This window comes from Dipodomys ordii, unplaced genomic scaffold, assembly GCF_000151885.1.
Source record: "Dipodomys ordii isolate 6190 unplaced genomic scaffold, Dord_2.0 Scaffold13, whole genome shotgun sequence".
Taxonomy (NCBI): Eukaryota; Metazoa; Chordata; class Mammalia; order Rodentia; family Heteromyidae; genus Dipodomys; species Dipodomys ordii.
Genome location: NW_012267229.1, coordinates 24,429,579 through 24,444,155, shown reverse-complemented (window position 1 = coordinate 24,444,155; position 14,577 = coordinate 24,429,579). Strand labels below are relative to the sequence as shown.

General features: G+C 49.3%; 2 protein-coding genes across 5 annotated transcripts in view; both read left to right on the top strand.

Moving 5' to 3' along the window:
- Nucleotides 1-1,514, top strand: part of Tp53rk (TP53 regulating kinase) — a 2,604-nt gene extending 1,090 nt beyond the window's left edge. The window contains exons 2-3 of the mRNA XM_013010735.1: nt 355-358; nt 847-1,514. Of these exons, the coding sequence (XP_012866189.1) occupies nt 355-358; nt 847-1,419 (577 nt within the window). The 3' untranslated portion in view covers nt 1,420-1,514. The remainder of the gene's footprint in view (nt 1-354; nt 359-846) is intronic.
- Nucleotides 1,515-13,415: 11,901 nt separating this feature from the next.
- Nucleotides 13,416-14,577, top strand: part of Slc13a3 (solute carrier family 13 (sodium-dependent dicarboxylate transporter), member 3) — a 52,254-nt gene continuing 51,092 nt past the window's right edge. For 3 of the 4 annotated variants that reach the window (XM_013010854.1, XM_013010852.1, XM_013010853.1), the window contains exon 1: nt 13,416-13,555. In XM_013010854.1, the coding sequence (XP_012866308.1) occupies nt 13,445-13,555 (111 nt within the window). In that variant the 5' untranslated portion in view covers nt 13,416-13,444. The remainder of the gene's footprint in view (nt 13,556-14,577) is intronic. The other variant, XM_013010855.1, reaches the window with a different exon arrangement.

Genomic DNA, 14,577 nt, shown 5'->3' with positions numbered 1-14,577 from the left:
CGGAAGTGGCGCTGTGGCTCAAGTGGTAGAGCGCTAGCCTTGAGCTGAAGAGCTGAGGGACAGCGCCCAGGCCCAGAGTTCAGGCCCCACAACCGGACCTCCCCCCCCCAAAAAAAAGCTAAGTGCCCAGGCCCTAAGTTCAGGGCCTAATACCACCACTAGCTAAAAATAAAAGCAAAACACCACCAAAACCACCATTGTATACCTCTAACAGCCTTGTTCCCAGATAAGAAACTGAGGCTTGGTGAGGAGAAATAACTTGCCCAAGCTCCTAAAGACCTGTCCCAGTGACTCAGAAGTATAGACTTTCCCTTACATTTCTTGCCGGGTTTTAATGCACTTACTGTATGCCAGGACAGTGTGAAGTGCTAGAAGAGCTGGGGTGAGTTCAGTAGTAAACAAGCAGGGACACTGCTACCCTGGCAGGGATTCAGTGAAGGTCTAATGGAGTTCTTTGTGTGTTCATATGGTTTTCCTTCCACTATGAAAAAAAATCACTTAAACATGGATAGGGGCTTGTGTACTGCCCTGTTCCCATTCACGTTTCTGTCTCCAGTTTCTAGCAAGTGTCCCATGCATGGTTAACAATAGAGGCATTGACTTAGTGGAGTGTTGCTCTCACGTTATCATAGCAGAAATGGAGGCCTGGAGATGTTAAGGGAATGCTTAGGAAAGGGGTATGGGATTTGAACCTGTCATTTTCTGATATGAAGCAGAATCTCTACCACACACCCCACTTAGCTTCCTATTTGGGACCTTGTCAGGGGGAGGCTGTCCTTCAGGGCTTAAGCACAGGAAACTTGCAGAGCAGTTGTGCTGTTTTCCTAGATCTTCTGAAATAATTAGATGTACACGGAAAAGCTGACACAGTCTTTGAAAATTAGGCCTACTTGTAAGAAGAAGGAGTTGAAGTCACTAACTGCTCATGTATTGCTTGCAGGGATATCTGCCCCCATTGTCTTTTTTGTGGACTATGCTTCTAATTGCTTATATATGGAGGAGATCGAAGGTTCAGTGACTGTTCGAGATTATATTCAATCCACTATGGAGACTGAAAAAGCTCCCCAAAGCCTGTTTGCCCTAGCCAGGAAAATCGGGCAGGTTTTGGCTCGAATGCACGACGAAGACCTCATCCATGGTGATCTCACCACCTCCAACATGCTCCTGAGGCCACCCCTGGAAAAGCTGGACCTGGTGCTCATTGACTTTGGGCTGAGTTTCGTCTCGGGCCTTCCCGAGGATAAGGGAGTAGACCTCTATGTCCTCGAGAAAGCCTTCCTCAGCACCCACCCCAACACCGAGCCTGTGTTCCAGGCCTTTCTGAAGAGCTACTCTACCTCATCCAAAAAGTCCAGACCTGTCCTGAAGAAATTAGATGAAGTACGCCTGAGAGGAAGAAAGAGGTCCATGGTGGGGTAGAGGATTATGTGCCACCTCATCCACCACCTGGCTGTTCAGTCAGTGAGGAATCACTGTGGAGAAGCGGATGTGAATAAAGGTGTCGGGACATCTGATGTGCTTTGTGATCATGCTGCTAAGCGTCATTGTCATCAGTGGGTACCCTGACAACCTAGAATGGCTGTCTTTTTCTCACATTGTCACTTGAGCCACATAGTGAGACAAAGACAATCTGAATTGGGGACAGTTTGTTTTCATCAGCAGAGAGTATATTTGGTAAAGTCTGGTTTGTTTTTATTTATTTATTTTTTGTTGGTCATGAGGCTTGAAAATGGGCCTGGGCGCTGTTCCTCAGCTCTTTAGCTCAAGGCTAATGCTGTACCACTTGAGCCACAGCACCACTTCCACCTTTTTCTGCTTATGTGGTGCTGAAGAATTGAACCCTGGGCTTCATGCATGCGAGGCAAGCACTCTACCTCTGAGCCACCTTCCCAGCCCTGGTAAAGGCTGCTTTAAAGAAGAGATGTAAAGTACTAGTAGCTAACTTTAAATCTTGTTGGCAGCGCCTCACTCTCAAGGAGGTGTGTGGCTGAGACCCTTTCCTCCCCAAGGTGAGGATAAATACATACAGGCCAGCAGCGGTTCCTTCCATACCTCAGGGTCTCTTGCAGGGCTGGGGAGGCTGTGTGGTTCCACCTACCTCAGCCCACAGTTGTCACAGTGAAAACTCAGCTGCTTCCTGTGAAGCCTCCATGTGAGGGTCATGGTGGAAACGGTACCGAACGGTTGTGTCACTAGCCTCCATTGGTGTCAGCGGTATTCACACTCAAGGTTCTAGTAAATACTGAGTGGTTTCCATGTTCTCTGCATGCATGCATGAACCCATCTAGTGGAGGAAACTGCTGAGGGACAGAAATTGTCCTGCCCAGAGTCACTGTGTGGCAGAGCCAGGAAGTGTGGTGTGACACTGAGACACGTCCAACAGTAAAAAGGACACTGGCCAGTATTTCCTGGAATATAAGAGTGCTCTTGTGGCCTGTCCAAGGGGCCAAGAGAAGTGGTACTTTTAAGGCCTGGAGCAGTGGGTATGTTGTGAGCTGGCCTGCCTACACAGACACAGGATTGGGGTGGGGAGGGTCAGGTGAAGGCATGTGGAGTATAATGATATAACCAGAAAAGTAACCTTAACCCTGATTCTGGTTTCTGTAGAACTAGTTAACAAAAACAGCACGTAGGCTGAAGGTTGTGACGTGCTCCCTTAGATCCGCTGCTTAGGCCAGTGCCCCTGCAGGACGGCTGATTGCCAGGCCTGGTAGGGAAGCCTGGGTTTCCTGAGCAGCCTTATGGAAGCTAGGAGTCTTTTCCTTTCTGTGGCTCTCATTTGCCACCAGAGGTCGCAAGTTACTGCCATTCCCTGTAGACAGTAAAGAGGTTAAAGAGAGCTTCCTTCTATCCTTTCCCTCTTTCCTCTTCTGTCCACTCTTCCTCCTATCTTCTTCCCTCCTCTACTTCCCAACTCCCTGTTTCCCTTCTTTTCCTCCCTTGAATTTGCTCATGTATTCTCACCCTAACACTTTAGCTGACAATGGGAGAGTTGGGTAGCTATGAGTAACATCAGCCCTCAGGCCTCCTTTCCTTCCCTTACTATACAGACAAGTACACATCTTTAAATCTGGAAGGCCCAAACTGTTCACAGCACCTGCTGCCTCTCCATCAAGTGAGACGCGTGGGTTGGGTCTGTGTGTTTAAGTCTGGATTAGGGCAGTGACCGACAGCTTGACTCCAGACTTCCAGCTCAAGGCCTGAGCAGTCTTTAGCTCCCTCTGTGCGTGGAGAGAAGGCCAAGTTTCCCAGTCTTCAGTTTCCATCTGTGAAGTGAAACTTTTTGTTGTTGTTGTTGTTGTTGTTGGTTGTGGGCCTTGAACTGGGGCCTAGGCACTGTCCCTGAGCTCTTTTGCTTAAATCTAGCGTTCTACCACTTTGAGCCACAGTGCCACTTCCATTTCCAGTTTTCTGGTGGTTAATTGGAAGTAAGAGTCTCACAGACTTTATTTCTGGGGTTGGCTTTAAACCACAATCAGATCTTAGTCTCCTGAGTAGCTAGAATCACAGGTGTGAGCCACAGGTACTGGGTCAGAAGTGAAGCTTTTGATGTGGTTGCTGCTTCTGAAGGTATATCAGAACAACTTGGTCCCTATGTCCCACCTTAGGGAAGGATGGGTTGGCCTTAAACCAGGGTGCTCCTGCTCCTGTGATTCCATCTCCAACTCCAGCCCTGCCAACCTGGCAGAAGTCAGGAGAGTGCCCATCCTGGGGAGATACAGGTTCAGTTTCTTGAGCTCAGTGCTGGCTATGTGGGTGGATTGGTTTGTAAAACTTCATCCTGCTGAGTGCACACTTGCTTGAACTTCGCTTTTCTGTATTTATGGTTCTATACAAAGCTTGTAAACACATGAATAGAACTTAGGCTAGTTCCCCTCCTAGTTATTTCATGTGTGCCTGGCCTGTCACAGCCGCTTTCTCACCGAGCTCCCCTCTTGTGCCCTCCCTTCCCACAGCAGCCTGGAGAATCCTGGTACCTGTCTTTCCTCAATTTGGGGCTCTCCAGTGGTCCCCACCTCCCTCAGAGCTGCGGGAGCACCTGGGCCACCCAGCACTCATCCTTCTCACCCTTCTGCATCCTCCCTGGCCTCTCCCTGCGATCAGCCCTCTTGGCTCCTTGTCTTCTTCCAACACACCAGCTCAGTCAGGGCCTTGTGTTTGCTGTTTCCTTTGCCTGGAACACCATTCCACAGCCTGCACAGGCCCGCCTCCCTTGTGTCCTTCAGCACTCCCAGGTGCATGTTGTCTGAAAAATCCCCGACATCCCTCAGTCCACCTGCTTTGAGCTTGCTGGCTATGTCCCCCTCCAGAACATGGGCCCTGGGCAGGGAGCTTGGTAGCTCCACTGATCTAGCCTGTTTCCACAGTGGTGCCTGCAATGTAGGAGGCCACGCCTGCACCTCCTGCTTGTCGGAGATCGGGGATCCCTCCTGCTATTCCAAACATGCTCATGCACGTGCGCATACACACGTACAGCAACACACTCCAACCACCCATCCCCCCACCCCCAAATACGCTTCTGCACGTGCACATACAACACGCACATCAACACACTCTACCTACCCACCCACCCACAGTCTTCCAGGCTGGAGGCAAGGCAGAGAGTGATATCCTGGCCTGTGGTTCGGAACAAAAAACAGTGAGAACCCTGGGGGTCTGATGACGATCAAAGCCTTCTCATGTTTGTGAACCGTCCCCTTCTGCCCAGGGTACAGGTGGGCAAGGGACTGCCCAGAACCCAGAGTTGTCACAGCTCCAGGTCTTTCCCTTAGCAAGGCCAAGCTGCTTAGCCCTGCCCTCTAGGGAACCCAGGGGGATGACTCGTGCCCTCCCCCCCTCCCCTTGCCACCTCCCCTGAGGCTCTCCACTGGGTCCCACCTCAAAGCCAATATTGCTCTTGGATGATCAGAGGCCCCAGTGAAGTATCCTGCTGAAAGATGCTGACAGCGGCATCTTTTGGAGATTCCCTCCTGGGGTGGGAGGGAACCAGGAGCCCCTTCTGAGAGGGAACTGGAAGCCGTGCAGTTGCTGCAGTTACTGTCCCTGTGCTGCCCTCCCGGCTTCTCATCATGGCCTAGAGCATAAATTTACAGGATCTACCCATATCCTGCTCATGGTAGTGACAGGAAAGCTATGAGAGGGCTGTGCCTGGCCTGGTCTCCACCATCTCCCGCCACAGAACGATGCCTGGTGTTCAGCAGCAGCTTAGTCCTCCCTGGTGAACAACTGCATGATTGCAGTGATGTTTGTGGTAACTGAGTGCAACCTAAGGCCAGCTTGGCCCCTCCATACCTGTCCATCCTCGCCAGGCAGTTCTAGGCACTGAGAATGTGGCCGGGGAGAGGAGGACTCCATGAGCTCTTGGAGTTTGACCTGGTAGGAGATAGTTTCAAATGGTGAGTCATGCTTCAAGGGGAATGACAGGGACCATGGACAGAGTGAATGCCATGGAGTTGAGGAAGGCTGTACTTCGTTGGATTGGGGGCCCCTCTGAGGAAAGGCTCTCGTTTGAGTTGAGATCTGAGAGAGAAGGAAGAACAAGATACTGTGTAGGTGGGGGTTGGGAGGTTGCTGAGTGAGATCCAGGCAGAGCAGTAAAGCAAAGAGCCTGGTGTGTTGCAGCAGCAGGAGTCAGCTTGAGAACAGCATGGTTTGCAGTTGAGGAAGGAAGGGGGCCTGGGGATGAAAAGCTAGGTGGGTCCCAACTGTCCACTTAAGTTGCCAGCCTATAGCAAACCCTGAATAACTGACCTGATGACTGGAATGAATCCATCCAATCCAATTATTTTCCAACCTTTGATGCCATTTGATGGGACCCGGGATGGTGGTGGTGTAGGTAGCTGCCCTGTGCTAAATGAATAAACGGTAAAAAGTACTTATAACAATGAATCGCTTTTGTTTGTTGACCCGTCCATTTCAAGTAACTAAAAACACAAACACAGTAGGCTCACCATCATCACTCCCCTCTAGAAAAGCTGGATATTTGCCGTGTATGGTTCTCGCCAATCTCCCAGCTGCCACCTCGGTTCTGCCTGCCTGAGCTGGCACCTTCCATTCTCAAAGTCACCCCACATCCTAGTTCCCAGTTCTGCATGACACACCACCTCGCACCCAGAAACAGCACATGTTGTTCTTTGCACAGTTCTCTGTGGAGTGGGCTCTGAGGGGTGGGTCTGTATCATAGGTTGTAGCCAAGGCTACTCAGCTGGCTGCATTTAACTGAGGTCCCAAATGACTTCTCATCTTCCAGAGCCTTCTCTAGAGTCTGCCATCATTTCATAGCCTAGCCCAAGACTTTTATAACATGACACTGGATATGGCTAAGTTTGTTTCTTTCCATTAGAAGGGCAGCCAATAATAAGTGCTATCAGGGATGTGGGACAACTGGGACCTTCCCACACCATAGGTGGACCCCTTAGAAAACAGTCCAGTGATGCTGAAAGGGGTGGGCATAGAGTGACAATAGGATCCAGAACTATCGCTCCTACAGAGACCTAAAAGAAATGAGAACATGTGCGTGTCCAAACAAAACTTGCACACGGAGGCTTAGAGCAAGGCAAGTGCAAAAATGCAATGTCTGCCAACTGCAGAATGATGATGTGTGACATCATTTAATGAACCATAAGGAATATTATAATACCATGGGAAGGAATGATGTGGTGATGTGTGCTAAGATGTGGATGAATCTTTTTTTTTTTTTTTTGTCGGTCGTGGGGCTTGAACTCTGGGCTAGGGCGCTGTCCCTGTGCTCTTCAGCTCAAGGCGAGCGCTCTACCGCTTGAGCCACAGCACCACTTCTGGTTTTCAAGGGGGAGGTATTGGAGATAAGAGAAGAATCTCACGAACTTTCCTGCCCAGGCTGGCTTTGAACCACGATCCTCAGATCTCAGCCTCCTGAGTAGCTAGGGCTACAGGCGTGAGCCACCGCCGCCCAGCTGTGGATGAATCTTCACACCACGTACTAAATGGGAGAAGCCAGGTGCCAAAGGACTACCCATTGTGATTCCTTTTATATAAGTTGTTCAGGATAGGCCAAGCTATAGAGACAGAAAATAGACTGGTAGTTGCCATGGGCTGAAGGAGTTGAAAAGAGATAGAAAGTGACTCCTAAAGTATTATTTATAATGCCTAATATAAATGTCAGTAGTTATCCCGTCTCATTCAGGGGATAATAACAAGAAAAACTTATGCATGCTCAGCACAGAGGCAGTTTTCAAAAGCATTTTTTGTCCATGGTTGAGTCTGCAAATTGGAACCTTGGAGACAGAGGTTCTCGACACTTTTGGGCGGTTTCTGAGTCATGTGGACTCTGGGGCTGGGCCCTGAAGGTGACTCCTCTTACCATGTGTGCATCCTTGGACAAGGAACTCATGCTCTTCGTACCTTAGGATGATGCCTGGCCAAACCAAATGCTCAGGTAGTACTGGCTGTCATCATTCATGAATCAATAAGACTGAAGGCTAACATTTCTTTATTATTTGACTTACTCACAAACTTGATTGAATTCCTTTTCTTGAGATAAACTATGATCACCAACTTTTATGAACATGCTTTTTTTTTTGCCCTGGCTAGTCTTTGTTTCACAATTCTCCTTCCTCAGCCTCTTAAGCACTGGGATTATAGGTGGCTTAAGCTGATTCTTTCAAATGGTTTAAGCAGTAAACATACACAAGTACATAAGTGAGAAAGCTCAGGAATCCCTTGTGTCCAATCAGTTAGGAAAGGCTTAATCAGAGAGTTTACTTGATTTCTTATTTTATTTCGACAGTCCTGGGGTTTGAACTCAGAGCCTGGGCACTGTCCCTGAAGCTTCTTTTGCTCAAGGCTAGCAATCTACCACTTGAGCCACAGGGCCACTTCTGGCTTTTTCTGTTGATGTGATACTGAGGAATCGAACCCAGGGCTTCATGCATGCTAGGCAAGCACTCTACCAGTAAGGCACATTCCCAGCCCTGATTTCTTATTTGCATTCATTATAACTTTTCAAGGCTCTAATTCTTAGAAACAGTATTAAGAAATAGCCTCATGAGCATGTGGAAATCCTACCCCAGCTCCAGAGAAAAGGAGCAGCAGCACAGACAAGCCTGTCTTAAGAGTCTGAGCCAAGTCAGCCTGTGCTGTACACTAAGTTCCTTTATAAAGCACAGATTTCCTCTTATATTCTGGGAAGAATTTAGTCTGGAAAGATTTGAGTTTTTCCCTAGATGAAATGCAGGAACTGACCAGCTGCTTCTGCTTTTTGATACACTTTAACTATGGTGGCCTTACTAGACACACTTGTTCTTTTTTTTTTTTTGCCAGTTGTGGAGCTTGAACTTGGCCTGGGGACTGGGCACTGTCCCTGCGCTTCTTTTACTCAAGGATAGCACTCTACCACTTGAGCCACAGTGCCACTTCTGGCTTTTCCTGTTTATGTGGTACTCAGGAATCAAATCCAGGGCTCCATGTGTGCTAGGCAAGCATCCTATCACTAAGCCATATTCCCACTTGTGTTGTTCTTTTTGATGACATAGAAGTTATAAGATGCTGTTGTCCCCACTCTAGCAACATCCTTCAAAAGAGGAATCGTAAACTATAAATCAGGATGAAGATGATGATGATGATGATGATGATGTTGATGATTATTTACAGAGAGCCAAGGACATGAAGAAATGGAACTGAAGTACATTCTAAGAAGAAGTGCCAAGATGATTTTGGTAAAGGTGTCTGAGGCTTCAAGTCCCAGTGTACTTGTCTGAGGAAGAGGATCAGCTCCAGCAGGTGAGGAAAGGCATTCCCACTGTCCCTAGCTGAACCACTCTCTGTATGAATGGGAGTAGAGAAGGGCCCAGAGCTGTGTCCTCTGGCTGCCTCATGCTGTGGGGTTTATCACGGGCAGAGATAAATATGGAAAAGATGTGTTCTGAGTGGAAAGCGAGCTGGATTCCTCCTGCTTAGTTGTAGAGTGCTTGCCAGCATGCATGAAGCCCTGGGTTTGATTCCTCAGCACCCCATAAACAGAAAACGCTGAAAGGGGCACTCTGGTTCAAGTGGTAGAGTGCTAGTCTTGAGCAAAAAGAAGCTCAGGGACAGTGCCCAGGCCCTGAGTTCAAGCCCCAGGACTGGCAAAAAAAAAAAGTGGGTATGGGGTGAAGGCCGAGAGCTGGAGGATCTTCAAGGCCAGCCTGAGTGGAAAAGACTATAAGACTCCATCTCCAAAAGAGCCAACAAGAAGTCATCTTAAGTGGTAGAGTATTTGATGAGCAAGCAAGTCAAACAAGTGACGTCTCTGAGTTCGAACCCTGTTATCAGGCAAAACTTAGATCAAATTAAAAATAAAATAAATGGGGGTGGGAAGCAGGACAGATGAGCAGGGAGAAAAATGAACACCGGGAATTTTTCCACCATAAGGTGTTGGGAGTAATGTCAGGGAATGAGAGATCCCCTTCTCCCAAGGTGCTCCAGACTTTTAGCTACCAAAAACTAGAGGGATGTGGAAGGCGCTGCAGGCCTTCGAAGTGTGCAGGGCCACAACCCTCCTAAGGCTAGGGCTGAAAAAATTTTCCCAGCTGCAGGAAACAGAACAAGATTTATAAAGAAAGATAATGTCCTAATGACCAAAAAGCATGCTAACTGCCCCTACAGAAGAAAAAACAGAGACAAACTGACACATACATCTAACCTCACCATGATCCAGTCCCCAGTCCTGCTGGAGGAAATGTTCTGCTCTAGCCCTCCGAATGTAGCTGAAGCTGACTCAGCTCATCTACAGAGAAGATTGATGAAGTCCATGTTCTGCCATCATCTACGCTCTCCCTTCCCACAGAAATCTGAATTCAAGGATAAGGGAACACACAGAAAGCAAGAAAATGTGCCAGTCAAGAGGCAAAAGGATCAATACAAGAACTGGAGTGGTTCCACATGTTGTAGTTCCCATGCAGAAACTTAAAAAAAAACTAAAATAAAAATGGGATTACCTAAAGGAGAACCCACATAAATAAATGGAGAATTTCAGCTAAGACTTGGAAACTACAGAAAAAAAACGGAATGAAAATGCTAGTATTGGAAAGACAGTACTACAAGAGCCAGTGCAGATGTAGGCACAGCAAGACAAAAGACCAGCAAAGCCTAAGTCAGGAAGTGAAAAATGCCCACACTGAAACACATAGAGGGAAGAAGGGAACATATGGAAGGAAGAACCTGAAATTTGTGAGATGATACCAAATACTTTTAACAGCAGAGGAATTGAAGTTATAGGAAAGGAGAGAGAAATTGGGTAAAGGAAATATCTCAAGAGGGAATTACTGGGAATGCTCCCAAATTGATGGACAACACCAACGCAGAGATCCCAGAACCTTATCAAACAAGGAAAGGTACAAAGGAAATGCACCTGAACTGGGTACATCCAAATGGCTGAAAAGCTGGAGTCAGAGATCATACAGCCCTGGGAAACATGAACCACCTCCAGGGCTACAGCGGTACAAATGTACCTACTTTCTCACCAGAAGCAAGGTAAATTTAGACAGTGAAATGACATTTTTGAAGTGCTAAAAGAAAAAGCTCTCAATTTACACTTCTACATTCAGTGAAGATAGCATTAAAAATAAAGGAAAAAATTAAGATACTGAAAAAAGAGTTTATTAATAACAGACATGTTAGTATCTTGAGTTTTCTAAATCGTGTTTGACACTTGAAGCCAAAAGTGTAACAGAGTCTGATGTGTTAGAGAAGAAATATTGAAAGCAGTCATTTACAAACAGGGCAAGTAAAAGACAAAAAGGGGAGGCAGGTGTATAATTCACCTCTGGTAACTGTGTATAGGCCAAGCTCTGAAAAAGCCAGAAAACAACAAAAACTAAGCAACTTGAGAGCGAAGGACTTTGCTCCAAAGAAGCTCCACAGAGGGCTGATGAGCACCTGAGAAGATGCTTGGTGTCAGTGGCCATTAGAAAACTGCACCTCAAATCACGATGAGGGCTGAGGACCGACGTCAGTGGCACAGCTCTTGCCTAGAGTGGGCAAGGCCCTGGGACCGATTCCCAGAACTGAAAATAATCTCATGAGGTGCTCTTCACACCCATGAGAATGACTGTTGGGGGACACCTGGAACACAAGTGTGGCTGAGGATGTGGTGGAATTGGATCCTTTGTACACTCCTGGTGTGAATGAAAGATGATGGGGTGCTGAGGAAAAGGGTGTGGCTGTTCCTCAACATAATGAGCCTAGAACTTTCATTCGACTTGGCAGTTCCCCTTCTGCAAAGCAGGGAGTCGGGTGTTTGCACACCCATGTTCCAAGAAGCATTGCTCCCAGGAGATACTGACTGAAGTGGTAGAGCAGCACTGGGTTCTGAGTTCTGTCTCTAGTACCACAAGAAAAAAAAATACTAATAGACAGTGACACCACTTACATGGGATACCTCTATTATTTAAAGTGGCGAGACAGTAGAAGAGGGCTTCCAGAGGCTAGGAGAGGGAAGTAAGGGTTTTTAAAAACAGTTTTTCTTTTCTTTTAATTTTATTAACTTTATTTTTTGGTTATGTGTTACCAAGGAATAGAACCCCAGACCTCATGCATGCTAGGCAAGCACTCTACCATTAAGCCACATTCCCAATCTGGGATTATTTAATGGGAACAAGTTTCACAGTGAAGAATTTATCAGGATCCAGCTTCACACCAAGAGTGCTCCAAGAAGACGGTGAGTCAGTCACAATGGATCAGGTCAGCTCTGTGCGTACTTTACTTAGGAAGATGGGAAAGATAAGCCACCAACTGGGAGAAGCAACTGCAGCTGAGGTATATGCTGGACTGAGGCCTAGCATATATAAAGAACTCTCCAGACTCAACAAAAAACCAAATCTGACAATAAGAAAATAGGCAAAGGATGGGAGAGTTGACCAAAGAGGATACATGGACAGCAAGTTCACGCCTGAAAACATGCCAAACATCATTAGTCATTAGGAAAATAGAAATGAGAGCCACCATAGTTAAAATACAAACCAGTGACTATACTCATGGCCGCCTGGATGACGTAAACATTGCAGAAATGTAAACCGGCACAGCCACTCTGGGAGCTGTTGGACAGTTTCTTCAGAAGCATGGCTCCTGCCTGTAATCCCAGCTAGTCAGGTGGGGAGGCTCAGATCAGAATGCCCAGGCAGACCCAGGCCAAGTTCTGAGACACCTTCACAACAAGTAGCTGACTGTAGTGGTAAGTGCCTGTTACTCCAGCTATACTGGCAGCATGAATAGGATCTAGGTTCAAGCCCACTGGGCCTAAATCTGAGATCTAGTGCAAAAATAACAAAAATAAAAATGTCTGGGTGGGGGCCGTGGGGAGAAGGCTGGTTCAAGTGACCAGATGGCTGTCTAGTAAGCCCTGGGCCCACTTCTACCCCCAGCAGGAGGCGGGATGAGGCAGCCCCACCGTGCAACCTGCAGCCTGGTGTGCATTCCTGCACTTGTATTCAGGAGCAGGGCAGCGTTTGCTGGGCCGGGCAGGCAGGGCACCAGGCTGCAGGTGGACAAATCATCTGCTGCAAGCTCCCCTACTCCAGGCCCTGTGCTTCCTGCCCCCAGACCCTGTGATCCTCCCCCCCCCAAGGCCTTGCGATCCCCACCAGGTCCCATGATGCACCCCCAGCCCCACAATGTACCCCCAACCCCATGATGCACGCTCCCACCCCACGATGCATCCCCGACCCCACGATGTACCCCCACCCCGCAATGCACACCCCACCCACGATGCACCCCCATGATGTACCCCCACCCCATGATGCACCCTCACCCCGTGATGCACTCCCACCCCGTGATGCACCCCCACCCTGCGATGCACACCCCCACCCCACGATGCACGCCCCCACCCCGCGATGTACCCCCACCCCGCGATACACACCCCCACCCCGCGGTGCACCCCCATCCCGCAATGTACCCTCATTCCACAATGCACCCCCACCCCACGATGCACCCCCACCCCGTGATGCACACCCCCACCCCGTGATGCACCCCCACCTCACGCTCTTCCTCCCAGGAACAGCAGTCCCCTTCCTGAGCTCCGTGTGTACTTTGAGCCCAGTCTTTCCAACTTAACTTCCCAATCAACCTAGGGCCGGTCACCCCCTTTCTCAGGATGAGTCCTTGGGGGGTCGTCGTTGTCCGCATCCCCAAGACAGCACGTGGCAGAGCAGGAGTCGCGATGGGTGGCTCTTCCGGCCGGGTCCGCACCGCGGGTGAGTTAAGGTGGCCGGGTGGGGCTGAGCGCCCCTCTCGCCTGGAGCTCGCTCGGGCTCTGGGTCCAGTTTTCCCGGTTGTTCTCTGCACCGGGTGCAGAGGGAGGGAGCGGGGAGGGAGACGGGGCCGGCCCAGGCGCAGTCCCTCCCTCCCTCCCCACCCCTCCCCCGGTCTTTAAGCTCCCGCCAGTCCCCGGAGGGGCAGTCCGGCCGCCCGTGCGCAGGGGATCGCGCGGATGGCGGCGCTGGCGGCGCTGGCCCACAAGGCCTGGAGCGCACGGCGGCTGCTGGTGTTGCTGCTGATGCCGCTGGCGCTGCTGCCCCTGATCTTCCTCCTGCCACCCAAGGTAACAGCGCGCTGTCCCCACCACCCTCTCCGTGGGGCCATTGCCTCCTCCCTCCCGCTCTCCCTCCCTCCCACAGCAAGGATTTGGGGTTTCATGGTATAAGTAAGTGCTGGGTGCCTGGTTGCACATTTTGTCCACAAAAGAAATGGCAATTGCGGGCCCGGTGCAGGTTGCGTCTGACCTCCATGAATGTGGGTTTGCAACTTGTCTAAAAGTAGGTGTCAACTTTAAATGAGGTAGAACAGGTAAATAAATCCCTCAGAGCCAGGCCAGGCTCAGAGTAGTGCCTAGGTCTGGGACCTCGCAGAAGTGAGGGGCAGCTAGAATCTAGTGAAGCCCACCCCCCTTCTAGGAAGGCTTTACTTGCGTACATCACCTTTTGCAATCCTTTCTGTGGCCTTCGGAGAGGAGAAAGCATGTACCCCACTTTTCAGAGGTGAAAGGCAAGGCTCAGAGGGCTTGATGTGCCCCAAAAGTGACTGAGTGGGGTGGGGACTCCTGGCTTGGGGCTGTCTGCAGACTCTCACAGAACTACCCTCTAGCACCCCAAGGGCAGCTGGCTGCATTCATGAGTCTTGATGATGATCACGGCCCTGAGCCCGAGGGGGTCTCTCACCTGTGCCAGCCTATCCCAGCCCCATCGTGTCTCCTATTCCAGGAAGCTACTTCACTGCTCTTGGAATTAAGTGAAGTATTAGATGTCCATAGAAGTAGAGAGAAGGTGTCATTTAATGGTGTGTTTTGCAGCTGAGATGAAGGTTGCTGTGTGGAGGAAGACCTCCTTGGGATGGGGAGTAAGGAGGCGGTGCGAGGTGGCTGGGGAGGCCCAGGCTAACACAGGAGCACCGTCCTTTTTCCTTTTTGTGTTTTTATTTGTTTGTTTGTTTGTCCAAGACCAGGACACAAACTTGGTATCTGATGTTTTTACTCATTGGCCAGTACTCTGAGTCATGCCTCCAACCCCAAGGGTTGGTTATTTCCTCCTCTCCTCTCCTCTCCTCTCCTCTCCTCTCCTCTCCTCT